This window comes from Scomber japonicus, chromosome 1 (assembly GCF_027409825.1).
Source record: "Scomber japonicus isolate fScoJap1 chromosome 1, fScoJap1.pri, whole genome shotgun sequence".
Classification (NCBI taxonomy): Eukaryota; Metazoa; Chordata; class Actinopteri; order Scombriformes; family Scombridae; genus Scomber; species Scomber japonicus.
The window spans coordinates 21,377,479-21,398,334 of record NC_070578.1 but is presented as its reverse complement, the minus strand read 5'-3'; the positions used below and the strand labels follow the sequence as shown (position 1 = coordinate 21,398,334).

Sequence of the window (20,856 nt, the reverse complement as noted above, 5' to 3'; positions counted from 1 at the left end):
AGAGGCTGGGAAAGAAGCGCGGACAGTTGATGATCAGCGCACAGTGACGTTAGCTTGTAATAGTCTTCTCCTCTGCCCGACACTCCCGCCTGATATGCCAGTGCTCACTGGACAACATGGGTAACTGTTTAATTATGTTGTAATGATGATGAGAACTGCAGCTAGCCGACTGTACTGTTAATCCCGGTTATGGTGTGCTTGTTGCCGTCTTGCTCTCTTCCATCGTTCGTTCTCGCATTGCCTATAAAGGGCTAACGTTGGGCTTAGCCAGCTAGCTAACATTAATACATTGATCTCACCGGTTGATTGACTCTAAATAATATAGCGTAATGTGACTTTTAGTTTGCACACTTATGCGTGTCATCTGTCACTTGCTGCACAAATGCCGTGAATTTCATGACACGGCGAGATTATTTTGTTGAGATGGCATATTTTCCTTTTAACGCTGCGGAAGAACACGTTTTTTACCCTGTCAATGTCGTGCTGCGGTCCGTTTACTCGTGGCAGTCAGTGATGACGACTACATGTGATGTTATGACATTAGCTGGTCAGTGGTTTGGGCGCCACCCAGTGTTGGTACTGTGTTGTCTGGGATGGATCAATGGTTTACCAAACAGTAGGGACTAACCCAGTTATGGTCTGTAAAATAGCTCAAGCAGTTTGAAGGTTTTTAATGATTAACCTCACAGCTGCTTGGCTAACGATCATATTTAGAGAGGTATCAAGAAGATCCAAATACAGTGAAGCTGGGACCTTCATACTTACATCACAGTATGTATTTATGGTTTATAGGAATGCTTAAAAAAGACCTCAGGTACCATCTCTACCAAGTTTAACAGCTGGACACAAGATGTCTCCTACTTAAAGTTCTCACTGTTTGTACACTGGAGGTTTCAAGTTTTTACATCACATTTGTTTAAGTTGAATATTGTATCAGGATTGGCTTACAAACTATTTGTGATGTCACAAATCATGCTTGTAGGTATGATCTGAGCATTAAAGTAAGATTTCCAATTAGGAGAGAGAATCTACTTTCAGCAGATGAATGTGAAAACAGCCTATGTCTGTTTTCTTTATATAGTGTCAAACCACAACAGAATTTATCTCAGAAATGATTATTTTAAAATGCCTTGGCAAAACTAAAAGCAAATTAAATAATGTATGCAGAAAATAAAATGCTATTTTTTATGCACGATGCTGTTAATTTAATGTGGCTTTTCCTGGTGGCAAATGCTATATTTCGAATAGCCTCAAGACTTTTTCTGAATTGTACACAGCAGTATTGTCAGTCTTGATTAAACCTTTGAGTATGTATCTGTGGCACTGTTAATACAAGTCTACACCCATCAAGTCACTTATTTCTGAATTGACAGCCCAGAGGCTTATCAGCTGTATGAACAACTCTTATCAACACTGATCTGCTCTATGGGCCTTCCTCTCTCACACAACAATAATAGAAAGCTACCTTGATTACGTTGCTGAGTAAAACTCCAAACTTCCGCAAATATGGAACATGGACTTTAGTTTAAAGGTTTTGTTCGTCCATCATTATCCATTGTGGTACATAGCTATACAGAGAGTTTTGGTTTTGAGATATCTGCCACCACCAAACTACAGCATAGGTAAATAAAAGTTTGCACAGTCACAGCATTGAAAAATTGCACAAAAAATACAATGTTGCTTTCCAGAAACAATGTTCTGGTTACTCTTGATAATCCACAGAAAATGCTTTCAGCAGTTTCCATTGTGACATGTTTTTGTAATTTGGGTGAACTTACCCTAAAAAAACCCCTTCTGCTTAGTGATATAAGGAACAAGAAATTGCAGCCAAAATGCCAAACAGATATCTTTGAAGTAATTCAGAAACAGTATTGCCATTACATAGTTTATCCACCAGAGAGCACTGACAAGTTTATGTTTCAACAGTTAAATGTCCTGCTCAGGACATAGATTGGTCACAATTCAGTCATAATACAGAAATCATTATAAAAAAGTCTGTGTTACACACTCATATTGAAAACAAATACCTGCCAATATAATCAGACTTGACACAAATATCTAGTATCTCTCAGAGTCTAACTTACACTGGACCGTTATTGTAGTAAATCCAATTAACCTAGTATAAAAGTGATCTAGAAATTATATAATGAAGTAATTATTTCTCTTTATAGGAGAAAGTTGGTTGTTTGTCTTTAACACTTTAAGCTTTATTTATAATACACCAGTTTCTCAATAAAACCTAAATTGTGGATGTGAATGTAAAAATACTTGAAGGCTTCAAAGTTCATTCTTCATCTTTAAAAAAAAAAAAGTATTTTGACAAAACAACTCATAACTCAGGTTCCTCATACTGTTATCCATTTATACAACTCAGTATTGAAAAAAAGTCAAACATGTCAAAATGTTTCAATTCTTTCACAATATCTCAGACACTAAAAGACTGATTCCCCTCACTCGCAAACTAAATCAAAGGAAATTCCGGTTTTATTTCAACTTGGACCCTATTTTCCCATCATTTACAGTCTTCCTATCATTTACAGTCTTCCCATCATTTACGGTCAAAAAAACGATGCATCGATATATTTTATTATATTTTATGTCTTAAAAATACTGAGGCACGAAGCATTTCCTTTTCTTGCGAGGTTACTTCATAGTCGGTATTATTTTTTTCCTCCCCGTGTGACGTGAACGCATCATACTATCTTTATCTTTTCGCGTGAACTCCCCATCGCCCCTGTGCATCCCACAATCCTGTGCGGCGTGGCTCCAGATCAGCTGAGCTCCTGCAGCGCTGCAGTGAGCGCACGGCTGCCAGCGGCTCGGGGATCGGAGCTGGCCGGGGCTGCTCGGTGTGTCTCTGCTCGGGTTTGGACATCATTAAAAAAAAAAAAAAAAAAAAAAAAAAAAAAAACCCTGATCGAGGGTTTATTTTTCAAGCAGCTGCAAGAATGTGACTCTTTTATGTTTCCGCTTTTTCTTTTTGAAACCTTTTTGCATTGGCGCTCATCGAGTAAACGATTTGATCTTTTTTAAAAATTAGATTTATTATTTTGTTGATCATCTGCACCCTCAGTGCGGAATACACCTGGACTGGTCTCGGGGTAACTGTCCGGGGTTACGAGAAGATCCCTTTTGAATTTTTTTTTAATCGGGAGTGGGCAATAATATGTCCAGGCGAAAACAGACCAACCCCTTCAAAGTTGACTGTAGGTATTCCAGGTATTGTCTGATACTGTTTCATGACTTAGTTAAACATGTCACACTGGTTATCTGCGCTTTTATCTGCTTGTTTGAATGGAGGATGCAGGAATGTGTTTAATCATTTCTACATAAACACTGTTTCAGTTGCTCTGTTTAATGTCCGCTGTACCTTGTAATACTGTCATATAGATAAGATGTATAAAGCCAAAGACAGGCTTCCTCTTCACATACACATCACATACTTTATATTACATTTAAACCATATTATGTCAGCAGATTCTTTTAGTTTCCTGTGAGCATTAACAAACTGCAGTGACGTAGCCTATATCTCATTTCCATTTTAGCTTCTTGTTTGTGTGAGAATACAGCACAAGATATTTTTGCCTGACGTGTAATTGAGCTTTCTTCCTTTTTATTTATTTAACAATGACATCATAAGTGGTAGGTGGACATAGTTATAGATGCAAAGACACTCATTGCCTAGTAATGAAGCTCTGGACAAGTACTAGACAACAAAGAAGTAAATGATCAGTAAATGGTTCAATAGATGCAACAGTGATGGTGATGCAGTGATCTCTGGTAAATATTCAGTAGTTACTTAAACGTAGATTTGTACTAGACAATCGCAGGAATGTTGGGTCATTGCAAATATCTAATGGAATTCATCACCTTGATCTCCTGTCTAACATGAACTACATTTACTTGGAGCATAATCCTGCAAATAACTCTCCTTAGAGATTGAAAGAGTGTGCGCTACTTTCAGTGGCGTGTCTGATCATTCATATCATTTTATATGTGAGCTTGATTCACAGGAAGTTTTGTGATGGTTGTTTCCATCTGTATGTGAGGGCTCGTAGGCTGAGGGCTCACCACATTTCTAGTTTTAAGGCGTAATTTCTGTAGATGACAAATCGAAACGCCTCTTAAGTGTTAAGAAGAAGCAGACGTAGAGTCTCACCACAGTTATTATATTGTTAGATTATGATCTGATGGGGACATGCGTCTCAACTTTTACACCCAGTTGATCAGCATGGTGTCAGTTCAGTTTGCACAAGATGAAATGAGAGCACCAGAGAACACTAAAAAAAAAACTAAATGAAGCTACAGCTATTTTTAAAAAATTGACTTTTGATGACAATTGAGTCATTTCTCTTTTTTTCCTTCCTCTTTTGTTATATTCAGAAAGAATTATCAACAGCATTTCTTACTAGACTAAGATCATTCCATCACATTTTCTCATATTGATAAACTTCTAATGAGGCACTTTGTCCTTGAACATACAGGACTCTCCTGCATCTCATCAATTTCACTGCACATTTACATACTGTACCACCATAATTTCCTTCCATTTAATATCCTAATAAAATATATGACATATTGACATACTAAACTGACGCAGCATTGAACCCTGGTGTGGGTATATTGACAGTTTCCCTGAGTGTGTGGTGCCCTCTGCTGCCTGCATCCCCTGGTTGGTGGATAATACACTGACCACTTAAGACACCACTGACCACTTAAGACACCTCAGCCCACAGAAAGTAGATTGCCCAGTGTAATCTACTGAAGTTATGTATGCTCCTTTCTAAACATAGTTTGTTTAACCTGTAGTTGAAATACATCTTGCACTTGTGACCGTAGTTAATCCCCACAAGCTAATGAGATCATTTGCTGCTCTGTAACAGTTCTGGGAGAGCCCGGCGTGGAACATGCTGAGGAGGGCTTTATACAGTTTAATGGTGGCATGTGTTAATGTGCACTTCATGCTGTGACAAATGCCAAAACATTTTTCTAGACGGACAAACCGCACCTCCTGCAGCTTAGCCGGTGTATGAATTCAGGCCTCTGTGTGACTTTCCTCAGTTTTTGCCTTTTTGATTGTTTTACTTGTCTTTTCTTGTGAGGTATGAATTGTATGCACGGAGCTGTTTCTCCAGAGAGGGTCAAGCCAGACAGACTGACAGACCAGACAGGCAGGGAGACAGTCTGACGGGCAGGCGGGCTGACACGCACAAAGACACACACTCACACACAAACACACACACGGACACACACAGGGAATTCCAGACAATAATACAACAGTGCTGTCTGTCTGGCTATTTGTGTTCCTCCTTGAGTTTGATGTACAACAACGTCAAGAAAAAAAACACTCTTATATAAAAGTTAATTGGGACTGGAGGTGATGTGTGCTTTCTGGAGAAAAGTGGATATGTCCTTTATGTTGGCAGTATAGGTACTGATGTGGTTGCACTATAGCACTGAAAAGGAGAGAGATTAACCAACATCTCAGAACATTCTGTTTTTTGAGTAAGTGTGTGCAGACAGAAGCTACAATTTTTAGTACTTTGACGTGCATTTCAGCTACTGTGAAAAGTACAGAGGATGTGCCAAACAACTCAGCTTTTTAAAAACTCAAGAGATGTTCAGCACAAATCCTCCCTGACTATGTGTCCTAAGGATGACAGTGTAGTCTTGTGGCCTGATCAAAAGTCTCTAGTATGTACATAAAAGTGACATTTTTGTGGGATTTATCCAGGAGAGGAGTTTGTGTTCATTTCAGGTGTAACACTAACCAGACAAAGTCTTCCATTAAGAAAAAGAAAGGTAACATAAGAGGAAACATAATTTAATGACTTAACCTTCTCTGTGATATTAGGTCAAAGTAAAAATTGATCAGACGTCTGGCCCACCATCCTTGTTCTCGTCGATGGAAGACAGGGGCCCCAGCACTTCCTGCACATTCAGACGGTGCTCTCTCTGTGTGTGTGTGTGTGTGTGTGTTTTGGAGGGGATGGTGGCTGAAAAGAAGAAGAAGGAGGGGGCTTTGAATTCAACAGGACCCCCATTGCTTGGTGTTTGAGTAGAGTTTTGGCATTCTATCTTTTGTCTGTTTTGTTTTGCACGCCCCCCCCCCCCCCCCCACACCCCTCCCACACACACACACACACACGCACACACACACACACACACACACACACACACACACACACACACGCACACACGCACGCACACACACACACCCCCATCCTCCTCCTCCTCCTCTCTCCCTCTTCTGTGTCTGTTGGCTGATGAGTTTGTCTCTTTGTCTGGATTCAGTCAGACACTGCGTCACCTCCTGCCTACAGACACACAGACTCAGAGATAACATCACAGTGGCAGAGACTGAGGCAGGAGGGGGGGGTGAGGAGAGACAGATGTACAGACAGAGCCTAGCAGTGGGGGGATGGGTATCTCTCACACATCAATCATTGGCTATGTGCTGTGAAGCCTGCTCGTTGTAGTAGTTCATAGTTCAATACTCTTACCCACTCTTCCAATGCTAATGAATGCTTGGGTTTCTATGGTAAAGTGGTGTCCAAACTGTGTTCACATACCAACTTCTCACCAGAGGCAAAACAGCAGAATTATTGTTTTCCTCTAACATAGTGAGAGAGAGTGTGTGTATGTGTGTGTGTGGTGTGTGATACCTCAGGATTGTGACGAAGGCTGTAATTACTTCTGTCAGTCTCAGGTAACTGAAGTCAGGATCTCTCTCCCATCTCTGATCTGTGTTAATGGAAAGAGAGCGCACAAGGGAAGAAAATTGAATTTTAAGCTGTCATTAATTTCAGCCATCTGAAGTGAGATGTTCTGTGTGTGCGAATGCCAGAGGAACGTTTCTAAACTGTCTCCAGTGAAGCAGCGTTGGCAGTTAAATACGGTTGTGCAGGGTCAAGTGTGATCATCAGAAAAGTGAAGGTTTTTTTTTTTTTTTTTTTCCACCCGATCCCGCAAACCAACAGAGCAGCGATAAAACAAAAGAGTGGCATCTCAAGGAGTTAAATGAGCCACATATGGGCTTTCATGCTATGAAGGTTTATCCTCCCCCTCAGAGCTGATGGTATAGATATGGAAGTAGTCAGAGCTACATACAAGCAGGGAGGACAGAGGGCAAGCCAGGCTGTTCAGTGTGTGGGTGGTACTGAGAGAGAGAGAGAGAGAGAGAGAGAGAGAGAGAGGAACACACTGAGTAGCAAGGCAGTTAGCTAGAGGAAAATAGTACAGGCTGCTTCCCCTGTGGGACTGCAGCATGGCTGTCGAACAGAGCTAGCATGTATCTCTGTGTACATGTGTGTGAAAAAGTGGGGGTTGGGATGCAAATGAAGTCAATTTGTGTGTGTGCACATATATACATGTCAGCAGGCTTGCTTTACCATTTCTCGAAGTTCTTGAGAAATATGTAAATTTGTAATTATTTTCTAGCTGATGCGTTTTAGGAGGCTTTCTGATCAATTTTGTTGCCTTTATGCATGAATGGTCTCTGCCTCTCTGCTTCATCAAATGACATCAGAAGCGTGGACACATCTTCCACAAAAATGTAAAGTGTTTGTTTCCATGGACAAAAGAAGATACACAGCTATAAATGAATGGATCAGTGTTGGAAATTCATACCTTCTTGCTGTATGCTTTGACAGTAGATTTCTATGTTGCCATGGAGATAAGGCACTCCAATGCTTGATGCAGTGTATGGACAAAAATGTCTGTGTTCAAACAGCCTTATTTACTGACATGTTTAACGCAATGCTATATATTATGAACTTATTTTTAAAAGGCCCCTGTTACTGTAAGGAGGGCCACCACCACAATGTCTGTCTGTTGTTCTGTCTCTCTGGTTCATGGTATACAGGAAATGATGCTGTCATATGTTAAAAAAAGTCTCTATTTTCTGAAATCTGAGATGAGTGGTTTGTTCTTCTACTTATATGTCTTGTAATTTTTTATGCAAAGGCAACCATCAAAATAATTTCCTTTTAACCTGTCACACTGGCTTCACCTGCAGACTTCACCTCTTATTCTTGACATTGATTCAACCATTGATTCATTGTTAAATGAACAAACACTATTAGAGCTTTCCTTAAACTAAAACAATGGTTTTGCAGTATGAAACTTTATTGTGTCATTATCACATTACTTTAAAATACAATGTGAAAATTTAGCAGCACACAATAGAAATTAAATCCTCTGTCATGGTATGTGTGATTTTATATAAAACAGTATAGATATACATCCTGATACATGATACATTGGAATAATGAGACGGGAACGTTTTTGGCAAATCCAGCAAATGAAATACTTGACATATGGTACTTTATTACATTGATGCAACAATCATAAAAAACAAACTTTTCCATAAAGCAATGAACAGAATGGCACAATAGACATATTTATATAATCTCACATATAATGGCATATTACCTACTTGTGGTGTCGCACTCCTCGCTTGTCTTCCCAGTCACACAACTCCATGACTGATTGTTATTTATTTTGATCTCCAGGGCCATTCCACACTTCAGGCATCACAGGACTTCAGCACACTATTAACATGGATGGCAGGGACGAATTCACCGAGGACAGTGAATGCTGCAGCAACAACTCCCAGGAGGTCCTTGGACAGGATAGCATCTCAGGTACAGGATGGAGGGATGTGACAGGAAAGGACTGGATGGACTCTGTAGGACATCCTTGGACTGAGGGGTGTTAGTGAGAGTAAGCCCTGCTCTGTGTTCTGTTGTCTGTCTGTATTGATAGGGCTGTGTTTGCCTCCATAGAAGACAGCGATAGTGACCTTGACAACCACGGTGAAGACTCGTCCTCCAACGCCTCAGCCGACGACCACATGACCACCAAGAGAACACAGTGCCGCCTACAAGGAGCGGGTGTCAAAGAGGTGAGAGGGCCACTACACACGTTAACCAGTAAAAGTGGCTGAAGAAGTATAACAAAGGAAAATGTGTAAAATGGTCCATATACCTTTTACATAACATTTCAGGTGCAGTACAATTAAATTGAACATGTCTCATTAAGAAACATGCACAAGTTATTATAGGTTGAACTATTTAGCAGAAACTGTGCAGCCTCACCATAAAGGTGCCCAGTTTCATCTGGAGATATACAGGGTGTCCATAAAGTCTCTTTATTACAAAAGCAAATGAATAGACAAATATGTGGAAATGATCACAAAATGAGGAGAAGATGTTGAAGTTTTTTTGCCTCATTTAATACACCTCTATATGGGCACCATTAGTTGTACGAAGCACATCAAGACGGGACTCCATTTCTTGCTATGTTCACTGCAGCATAGCCTCATCAATGGTGGCAATGGGATCAATGATCTTTTGTTTCAGGTCGTTGATGTCCCGTATCGTCTAAATTGTACACCTTGTATTGCACAACTCATGTGGTTCATAGATTCGCAGGGTTTCAAAGCAGTTATGGTTGTGGCAAGACTTCTGTGGGCTGAGAAAAATGATAAACTTTATAGCCGCAGGTTTTTTAAATCTCTTATCCTCTAGCTGTGGGTGAAACCCCATGTGTTATGAATGCTAATTTGGATAAAGATCAGTATGTAATGTGTGTTAAAGTAACCTATGTGACTGCAGTTTTAATGGCGGTTAGTCTAAGTGAGTTCACACCTGAGAAAAATAGCAGGTACTTTGCCTGAAATTCTGTTGAGTGATAACAGGAACAGGAAGTAGTGTTATGTGTTATATCTGCTATTTTTCAGCGTTTCATTCTCATTAGCTCACGTTAGAAGTGTAAAACTCAAACTGGGTTTCATTCAGTCGCTGTGCACTGATGTTTATCTAACACTTATGTGATACCCTCTTTGGTTTGTCTTTGTCATGTATGAAATTTGTTCAACTTAATAACCAATCGTGTTCACCATCATCATGTGTAATGATTAAAATTGGTAAGTAAAAGCATCTTTTTGTTTGAGGATTTTAAAGTGAACTTGTTAACAGTTGTGCAGGGTGCAACAGTGCTTGAATAAATCAGTATCCCCTTACTCATTAAACAAAAATGGAAAGGAAAAATCACAAGCACTTCAATTTGGTACACCACTGGCATCAGCCAATATGTTTTGTGTCTGGACCTTCTGTTAGAAAACGTTCTGTATTTCAGCTTGTGCATGAGTCACATCTGTGACAGTAGATGGCATCATGTCACTGTTAGTGAGTCATTGGGGGTTGTGAGAATTCTGCTCATTCAGAATCACATCACCATATAACACATGTAGAGATGCTTCAGCTGGAAGCATGTGAAACGGCTAGTCTGTCCACGAAGACCCAGCGAGAGATAAAAAAAAAAAAGTGTAGTGCTGGTAGACTTATTCTCTATGCACCAATCATATAGCTGGTGCAATGAACCTTACATAATAAAAAAACATCCTCTCACTAATTTAAATAGTAACTCAAAGACGTTTTCATCTGTTTTAACTTAAAATGTTGGGCTGAAATATGAGCATGGATATGAAAGTGTAGGGGATGTAAATATGCTTGGGAACTTGTGTTTTTCTCCTGAAATGTGTTGTAATGGTGCTTGGTTTCTCTCAGGAGAGCGAGGAAGGGTCAGACCACAGCAACAACTTTGTGTGTCCTCTCTGCACGCTGGATTTCAGCAGCCCTGAGAAGCTCATCTCTCATGTCTACCAGGTGAGAACAAGACTGGTCTCGCCCTGTCTTAATTCGAGCACAGAACCATGTAAACAAAGCAGCTTTATTTGCAGTCTGTTTCAAATAAGCTGGTTGTGGGTCGTCACCTTTAAAGCCCCTAAGCAGCTTTTAGCATCAGTACTTCAATGAAATACAGGTGGACAAAGAAGGTGTCGACTGGTATGATTGAGCACTCTGAGCACCATATCAAACCATTTAAATGCTTTTAAATTGAATAACTAATATTTAATATGATTTTAACCTACAAACTTAATTTTCAAAGTTGTGTGATAACTTTTGTTACACAAGTTTTTAAAGTAACAAAGCGTCATTTAAAATGTTACTTTAAGATGATTTAGAGCAGGAAATACTATATATAATACTAACATCAAAATAATATATACTAACATCACTTGCTTATGGCACAAAAGCACTTTACAGGAAATGATAATTAATGTCCATTATGATACTATTAAAGTTAAGAATTTGTTTTTAATATTTGAGTTTTGTAAAACATTGATTGCTTGGAGTTTAAAAATATGTTCAATATTGTTGTTTTCATCTGTATGATCGGTAAATTATACCACAAGAAAAGTGTCATTACTTCTTCAACTTCCTGTAATTAACCTTCATTTCTTCCTATTCAGAGCAACTAATTACATTAATAAAGTTTCCTCCCTTCCTGTCGGCAGTATACTTAAAACATCTCTTTTTTTTTACCACAGCTTCTTGTTCTTATTTTGTTTTTCTGTCTTTAATAGCACACGACTATGATGAGCAACACCAAGAGCTATGTGTGCCCAGTGTGTGGGCGAGCCCTGAGTTCGCCTGGCTCGCTTGGACGGCATCTTCTCATCCACTCGGAGGACCGCCTGTCCAACTGCGCTGTCTGTGGTGCACACTTCACAGACACCAACAACTTTAACAGGTTGGGCTCCTTTCCAGTGTAGCTCTCATCTTACACTAGATCGTGAAAGCACAGTGCTTTTTTTTTTTCAAATAAATATGTAGATGAATCTGATATCAGACAAGTTATATTTTGTATTTAACATTTTTTAAAGTAAAATGCTAAGTCAAGTCTCTCCACGGATTTTTTAAAAGATTAAAGATAATAAATAAACATTTCATAGTAAATAGATAATATACAATACATTATGCACCTCATAGTTGGTTTCTATCTTCCTGACTTCCTGGCCGATCATATTCCTGATGATTTCATTAATCTTTAAATATTAAAACCAGATCTGAGGGTTCAGTTATGTTCAGCAGACAGACATCACTTGATTCAAGAGGAGAAACTCATTTTAAATAGTACAGATGAAGAATGATTGATGCTGCAGCACAGTGACGTTTTGGTTTTAAAACTGTTGGTCACAAAGTATTTAAATTCTAGTCAATGTTTTTGTTATAAAGTAAGTATAAACAGGTGCCCTGTACATTTTAAAGATACATTAAATAGTCTTTAATGAACCACACTCAAACACAATAGAGCTGTTGTTCTCAAAAGTGTGTGATTAGGCAGGATGCAGAACATGAGGGATGAATAAAATTAGTACGGGAATGACAGATTTAATGGAAATAAACTTGCATGTTGCTTAGCAACTGCCATAATGTTTCAAGTTTAAGCAGCACTGGCAAGGTCAGGACACAAAGTAGAAGGAGAAACATACAAGCTGTATGTAATATACAGTATTTCTGACAGGGAGGGAAAAGTGCATGTGCAAATGTTAGTTTATCCTCAGAAAAACCTGCATATGTACAGTACTATGAAAAAGTCTTAGGCCACCACCATCATACAAACTGAAAATAAAGGAAATATGTACACAAAATTTAACATTAATTATTAAATATTATTCTTAATTGAGGCTCAATTCCATTTAGGTTTAAGAGAGCCAGGTTCCTGCTATTGCGCAAGTGTAAGGGAAGGTCTGAATACTTACACACTTTAGCCAATAGAAGCCGTTTTCTTTTGCACAGTACTGTATGTTCTAACCAAGCAGAGTCCTTGAAAAGCTGCATCTTAATGGTGTGTGGAACAGCTCTTTGTTATAGGCAGCAATGATGAACTCTTAATGAAGTAATTAGTTTAGAAGACCTATATGTACATAAATATATGTTGTATGTCACTGTAGAGATGATAGGGATGTTAAACACTGCCAATTACAATAAAATGCCCCATAAACCTGCAAAATGCTGAATCTTTAGATAACAGTTATAAATGGATTATGTCTTAAAGTAACAACTTGAATGTCAATAGAGAGGCAGACAAACAGTATCAATAAATGTAAAAAAAATTCTCAATTGTATTTTTATATTTTAGTTTGTCTTAATCAGTTTCTTTCATTAATCTCATAAGGCACATCTGACATACATGTATTTGCTCACCCAGGATTTCTGATAAGAGTCCTCTAAAGGTAGTAATAATACCAAACTGTTTTTTTGTAGCTAATCACAGGTCACATGACACAGTGTCTTACTCACCACTGAAACGAGTGGACTGAGAAATGAGTAAGATGAGATGAGTCATCTTTTCCCCACCAGACAAAACTGTTTCAAATCATGTCACTATAGCAGCGTGATGAATGAATTTATATCATTCATTAGTACCTGTAGTTTAAATTTAAAATGGTGCCTCACTCAGCTACAGGTTCACCAGTGAAGGCTAATGCTCTCTCTGTTTCTCAGGGAGAAGCTTAAAGATGTTCTCGACACAACCAGGATGGATGTCTCCGATGAGAGGGACTCATGTTCTGTGTCCCAGTCGCTGTCCAGCAGCCCCATGTCCAGCCCGGGCCCAGGCACTCGCTCCTGTCACGGACCAGGCCCCAGCCCCAGTTCATATCAGGGCCCTCAGTCATGTCAAGCTCCTGACCCCAACACCAACCTATGTCAAGCCCATCGTACTTGTCAGGGACCAGGCCACTTATCCAGCCAATGTCAAGGCCCCAGACCATGTCATGGCCCGGGACTGTGCACAGGCTCCGAGCAAGGGCCCTCTTTCCCCTCACTGCCCGACAGTCTCCTCTCTGAAGGGCCATCGCTTGCGTCTATCCCCGATGCTCTTAACTCCTCTTCCTCTGGCCTTCCTCCTATCCCAGACATCCTCAGCCCTATGCCTGTGTATCCTGCCGGGGTGCTGCTTGTGTGCAACAGCTGCGTGGCCTATCAGCAGTTGGTGGAGGCACAGTCCCCGATGCGAAAATGGGCTCTGCGCCGGAAGAATGAACCCTTGGAGGCCCGCATGCAGCGACTGGAGCGCGAGCGCACGGCAAAGAAGAATAAGCGTGCGTGTGAGACGGAAGAGGAAAGGGAGATAAGGAGGCTGCGGGACCGAGAGGCCAAGCGCATGCAGAGGATGCAGGAATCAGAGGAACAGCGAGCACGCAGACTGCAGAGGGACAGGGAGGCCATGCGTTTAAAGAGAGCCAACGAGACGCCTGAGAAGAGGCAGGCCAGGCTGATCCGCGAGAGGGAGGCCAAGAGGATCAAGCGGCGACTCGAGAAGATCGACCCCGCTCTGAGGACGCAGATAGAGCATGACCCCGCTGCTATGGCCGCCCTCACAGCAGACATGAGTCTCTTTCAGTTCCCCTGCCCCATGCCTGTCCCTTCTATTGATAACGGTCTGTTCATGAAGCTGCCATAAAGACCTGGTCGCCGGGGAGGAAACCAACTGGCCTCTAGCAGCATCATTAACCTCCATACTTCACCATCAGGCTGCCATGGCCGCAGTGAAGCATTCCCAGCTGGTTTACTCCCAGCTCCCAGGGTGCTTCACACAGCTTCACACACAAAAAACTGCTTTGTTAAATACAACAAAAACTACTTCAATTCCTAATTTATTACAGTCTAGAGAACCTTAAGAACAGGGTTGAGTATGTTTCATATTGTATGGATGATGACATAAAAGCATGTTGTAAAGAGATTTATCTGTTCGTCAGTGGGCTAGCAGATGTAACACAGTTCATTCAAGTAGGAGCAGTTATCCTTTGAGGAGAAAAGTCTTTTGCACATGGACCTTCAGTGACAGGAGTAGGGACTTTGTAGCCATAGCCCCCTCCTTTCTGGTCCACTCCGCCAGCCCAGTGACTCAGGTTTACCGGTAGCTACACCTCTCTTCAAGCTGCCACCGTGAGTCCCTGGGAAGTTCACATTCAGTCACACTACTACCTCAGCCGGTGCCGTGGTGGCGCCCTCTGTCCTGTGGCTTACTGCGTTCCAACTCCAAGCTTCCAAAGCTCTATATGTACTGTATACTACTACAGAGGATGCAGGTTGTTTTCCACTATTTGGGTTTGCATTTATCACTCAGGCACTTTTAATAGGACAAAAACATTCACAGGAGCAGCTTATTCATAAACACACCGGTACCACATGTATTCGCCAGGTGTGATACTATGAAGGTTTTGTCCTATTGAACACGGCCAGTGTTTAGCAACATTCCCCCTCATCTCCTGAGTTGTACAACTCAATGCATACGCCTCTTACATTCTCTTTGCCAATCTCTTTTCCTTTCTGTGCATCGTCACACTCCAAATATTCTGCCAATGTTTTATATTTTCTGTTACAGAGCTTTTTCTTTAGCTCATAAAAACTCAGTCTGTGCTGCTGTTACTGTACTGTACAATACATTAGTTACCTCTTATATATATATTTTGGGCTCATCACATCAAGGAATATTGTATTAGAAATGTTCCGTTTAGTGGTCACAATGAAACAGTTCCTAATATGTTAAGAACATAATTTGTTACATTACTTGAATTATGCCCATAGAGATGCATTAGTTTGCTTCATTATGAGTGAATTACAAAATGAAAGTGGGGTTTTTATTATAGAAAATTTGACACAGTTAATGCGATGCTTTGCTTCATGCAATCTGTGTAGCATTCACATGCTTTGTAAGGCTGCAGTACCTTCAAAATCTATCTTAATTTATTTCCTGCATCAGCAGAATTGACGAAGCATATTTAATAATGATTCATACAGTACGACAAGGGGAACTCGTTTTCATTTTCCCCACCCGCTACTGAGCACTGGGGCTAATTTCATGATACATTCAGCTCATTTTGGGAGAGAGATTTTATTACTCTATATTCATTAACCTCATTCCAGCACATATTTATGCAATATGATGTGAATATATTTTTCTTGTGGAAATGTTTTGATTATTTTGTTACCGTCACTTGTAAATGTTTAAATTTGAGGCCATGTCTAGGGTGGACCACCCGCCCCCACACCCCTCTCCCCTCTTTTGTTTAAGGTAAAGTTACCTCCTATTTTTCTTGACTTCACGTCTCCAGATGCAAACATTTACATTGTCAAATGACCAGTTTCTGAAATATTCCTCAAAGAATGTCAGAGACACAAATGAGTACTGGTTCAGTTTGAGTCACTCCTAGACCAGAGTCAGTCTACCTGGCTGTTTGCTGAAGCAGCAAATTTATTAGAGACTTATAATAGTTTTAAGAGTTTAAGCTTTTTTCATCTTCAGCAGCTTTTCTAGGAGTGCATCAAACTTCTATGCAAAGGATATTTTATTTATTGCAAGGGAAATTAGTTCACTTTTCACTGAAACTATGCAGAGTGCAACTTTTAATTTAAACAGACTTCAATGTAAAGAGTTTAGCTTCTCAGGCAATTTAACTCAGTGAGAGGGCTCGAAGCCTAGATACAACACCCTGGTCCATAAGACTCATTTATAGATCTATCATACGATGTGATAGCAACCGTTTTTAGCGTGACTTTTCTAGAGACGTGTCGTCCTCTAAGATTTGTTTTCTCTTCCTCATTCAGCACGTGAAAGCAACAGGGTCTCACTGCCATCCTATTCATGACATACTGTACCAAGGGCAGATCAGTGTTCTCGACAAAGTCTTCGGGTGTCATTTATTTCTCTCTTCTCTCCGACTATGAATACTAGGTATTCTCAGAGGTTGCTCTTTGAAATTGCTGTGATCCCCTTTTGCCCGACAGTGGAAGGCGGCGACAGAAAACTGTGGTGTCTGTGGTCTGACATACTGTCACAAAGGAAGTACTATGAACTCTCAAGTTTTCTGTCCGTCTTTATGAGCAGTACTTTCATTATGGATTAGGTAAGCACTGCATGTCGTGAAACTGCACTTGTCCTAGAATGATTGAATATGAGCTTGTGTTCTACTGTTAGTTTTATGCCTGCCTGTTTTTTACAGTTTAATCAAAAGAAATGTGTTGTTAAAAAAAAAAAGAAGAAAAAAACGTTGGCCTTTCTGTTAATTCTATCAGGATTTTCCTCTCTCAATGTCCATGTTTACAACGTCAAATCTCTCTGAACAAGGCCAAATGAATGAGCTAAACTGCTAATGAGAACATTCACGCTAGCTGCGATATCAATGCATTCTGACTGGATGGCACTTTGGGGGCCGCCATCCTCTGTTACTGGATTAACAGATGTACAGATCAAGATGAAACCTGGTAAAGAATGTGGAAATAAACATTGACTTTACTATAATGATAATGGCCAGTGTCACTTCACTCCTTTTCTTGTTTTATGGGCATTTATGTATATTAACACTATATAAGTTATTACTATAATGGAATTGTAAGCAGCTATTAAGGACATTTTATGTGATAATTGGTGCTTTTGTCAACATCCCATGAAGCATCAATAACTAGTGTAAACAGTTAATGACTGACTGATAACATAGTATAACTGCAATCATATTTAATGATATATACACTGGTAGGAATGATTCAGAGGGTCAGTTGCAGTAAAGAAAATGTACTAAAGTTATTTTTTCAGATTAAGATTTTATATAAAAAGACAGAATAAATTTAAAATGCAATGTACTGTTTGTTTTGGGAGTATTCTTACATTGTGGTATTAGTACTTTTACTTCACTACCCATTACTGCTTCTATATAACTTCCCAACTTTACCTAAATATCACAAAAGGCTAACTTAAGAAACACAGCACACAAGTTGGATAATAGTTTATATTTATATTTGTATATATATATTATATTGTGTTTACTTAACAAACATGATAAATGCAATGTCTCCAAGTTAGCTGTAACAATAAAAATACAATATCTTTGTGTCCTTAAAGTACATAGAATTAAAACAGCAAAACAAAAAAAACAAAAACCGCCCTAAGTAGTTCACAGAGTGGTACAAATATACAGTACAAATCTATTTTATTCAAAAAGGGTACAAATGAAAATGCAACAAAATAGAAATATTAATGCTTTGTTAAATTCAGGTAGGTGTAGGGTATTCTAAGGGAGCACTTTGGGTCGACAACTCTAAGGCTTCTGATAAAGATCAATACATATTGGTACGGCCATACGATATTAAAACTCACTATACAAAGTTCATACAACCTGGATTATACTTGAGGATTGAATGTTACATTTACATCATTGCATATATTTTGCAGATTTAGGCATTAAAAAAAGATACTGTTTTTTGTTTTGTTTTTAAGATAGTTACACATCACGTAAAAAGCAGTGTCACCTTGTGCCAAAAAAGTACAATGTCAAATCTGAAAATACAGACTTCTTTAAAACTTTAAACCGTTCTGTATTTCTCCTGATTTAATTCGACATCAGCAATACCGAAACAGTCTTAAATTCACCTTTGTAGTTCAATACTGGATCAAACAACAGGAAGTAGATCACACAGGGAGATTAAAAAAAAAAAAAAAAATCTGCACTGCCAACGTCACGATAACAAATAAACCATCACATTACCACCAATGGAAAACTATCTGATTTCTGCAGCCTTTCTCCATACACTCTAACCCACCTGTTGTTGTGTGGGGTGAAGCACAATACACCGTTTATTCTATGCATCCTGTGCAACAATAGTAAAAATAACAGATGTGTGTGTGTGTCTGTGTGTGTGGAGTTGATGGATTGCCGTCTGTTGCTGACATTTGGCATTGTCTTGTAAGAAGTGCTTACATTTACTTCACTCCCACACATGGAAAAAAAACAGGAATTAAATGTTAAGAGTGCATTCAGAACTGTAACGGAATAGATCACACACACACACACACACACACACGTGCACGCACGCACAATTAAAGTTGCAGATTTCATGGTTGAACCGTCTGGGGCCAAAAGGGAATTCATTGTCACCCTTTGAGACATCTAAATATTCATTTCAGGTTGTAAGCATGACAAGAGTGTCAAGGCTGGACATTTGTGATTTGCTCTTGCACAGTCTGAAAAGGGAACACAGAGTCTACCAGAAGCATTATTCCATTATGTCAACACACATTGTACAAAGCAGAATTTAAGGCATTATCGACAAGCATCATCAAAGCTATCTGTACAAAAGAAAACCCCAAAACATCTATCTACAGAAACACACAACTTGTGATTTCTCCATGATTTTGTGTGCTTTACAATTTTGAAACTCTTCAGTTTACCAACAGTTTTAAACACTGTAAAGAAGGGCATTTAGTGCAATTACAGCAACAGACTATCAAGTGATGTGAGTAAAATCCGCCGGACATCTTGGTATGAGTAGAGCTCTCCTGCTTGAAGGCTTGTGATGGCGCAGGATGGCCTTGATGCAAGAATTAACAGGAGGTAAAGTCACAGGTGGTGCTGCCTGCACTGCTCCAAAACCCACCAAATGCATCCTGACCTAAAATACAATGTTGAAGTGGCTTGGTAATAGTGCCAAATACAATGCTGGATAAACAGAAATGGGAGCAACACTCGTTTTAAGAGGTTTAACTCCAGCTGTGTGGCATTGTAAGAAGACAATAAGAGTTTACTGTGACTTAAAGGGGAAGGGGAAGATGGGAACCATTGGGCAAAAAAAAGAAAGTAGTAGAGCAAAATACTGGTTTGTATCACTAAAAGAATAAAGCAAAGGTCCTATAACCAGACATTAGCGTAAAAAGACTGCATCAGCCAACCTGCCCTGCTGCTTCAGAGAGGTCTACTTAAGACAATGACATTTACAATACTGAGTTTACTGCATAGAAAACGCCAAATAATGAAATGTTTTCAGGTATTATGTGTATTGCTTACAGTGTGAAAAAAAATGTGGTGACCTTGTGATGTGTGTTCTCAAACTATAATAAAACTATTTTCTGAATGGGAATCTCATAAAAACAGTACCAGTGGATGAGTTTACTCGGCTCTGTTCAGGTCACTCCTGTGGGATATTTCTCTCATGCCCCTCAACTTAAGGAAAGAGCATAAGGTTGTGTACTCAAAAGGACCACCAGGAAGCGTTGGAGAGGTGAGTGTGTATGAAATTAATCTATTACGTTTGCTTCTGTGTAGCACTGGAAGCAGAACCCTCAGTGGTCAGAAGACATCATTTCTAACAGTGACTGGGGGCTGATAGACAAGCTAGCTCAAAAGTCTGCAAGTATTGACACCAGCACATTAGTTGGACACAAAACTGACAACAATGCAAGTAGCAAATTCTTAGATGTATGCCTGAGCACATGCATGAAAGGAGTTATGAGAAAAAAAATGTATGAACTATTCTAAGGTGATCAAATGTTTTTTTGTCAGAGGTAAGGAAAAGCTAACTGGTACTGTGTGATTCACACTTTTCAAAACGGGAATGTCTGTGCATGGTATGCAGTCTGATTATAAACCTCTGAATGATTTTATGTGATCTAATTGCACTTATTTTCTATTTCACCCTTTTGGTCACCACAAGGAAACTGCAGCATTCATCTTGGCTAATTTGTAAACAGAGTTAAAAATGCAAGTCAGTTTTTTTTTACCGCTCTCACCACAAAACACCAACAACAATACTTCAAACATATTCCCTTCATAAAAAAAACACATCTACTGTACTGTGATTCCTATTACAAGGTCAGTGTGAAATCAGAGTGACATTTGTGCAACACAAGACAATCATAAGATGCGTTGGATAAAGTATATCCTAGCACGACAGCGAAGGACCGTACTGTACTGGAATAAGTCAAAACAAAAGACAACATAGAAGAAAACTTGATAATGTTCACAACTTACAGTCAAGCCTCTCTTGGAGATGCACTTGAGTAAATCCATACAAGATAATAATATCATCAGTGAGATGGAGAATCAAACAAAAGAAGCGGTTTACAACATTTTTTGGGGGTAATTTGTCAAAGACATGCTTTGCTTGTTTGGACTACTGAAGAATTAATGAAAATGAAGACAAAACTGTGCATCACCTTTAAAAGTCGGGG

General features: G+C 39.5%; 1 protein-coding gene across 4 annotated transcripts; it reads left to right on the top strand.

The window, feature by feature from the left end:
- The first annotated feature begins 19 nt into the window (after positions 1–19).
- Positions 20–17,157, top strand: znf821 (zinc finger protein 821). 4 transcript variants are annotated; one of them, XM_053322770.1, is made up of 6 exons: positions 20–120; positions 8,514–8,645; positions 8,787–8,905; positions 10,572–10,670; positions 11,432–11,598; positions 13,356–17,157. In XM_053322770.1, the coding sequence occupies exons 1-6, from the start codon at positions 117–119 to the stop codon at positions 14,314–14,316; spliced, it is 1,482 nt and encodes a 493-aa protein (XP_053178745.1). In that variant the 5' UTR covers positions 20–116; the 3' UTR covers positions 14,317–17,157. The 4 variants fall into 4 exon arrangements, with proteins under 4 accessions (XP_053178745.1, XP_053178738.1, XP_053178729.1 ...); XM_053322763.1 differs by lacking the exon at positions 20–120 and adding an exon at positions 2,950–3,206 and having other exon boundaries at positions 8,790–8,905; XM_053322754.1 differs by lacking the exon at positions 20–120 and adding an exon at positions 2,950–3,206 and having other exon boundaries at positions 10,575–10,670.
- The last annotated feature ends 3,699 nt before the right edge of the window (positions 17,158–20,856 follow it).

What these genes read in the sequence shown, in the direction of transcription:
- znf821 (XM_053322747.1), top strand. Translation starts at nt 3,167, where the DNA reads ATGTCCAGGCGAAAACAGACCAACCCCTTCAAAGTTGACT. An exon ending in AAGGAGCGGGTGTCAAAGAG is followed by an intron (nt 8,906 to 10,571) that starts GTGAGAGGGCCA and finishes GGTTTCTCTCAG; the next exon opens with GAGAGCGAGGAAGGGTCAGA. An exon ending in TCATCTCTCATGTCTACCAG is followed by an intron (nt 10,671 to 11,431) that starts GTGAGAACAAGA and finishes TGTCTTTAATAG; the next exon opens with CACACGACTATGATGAGCAA.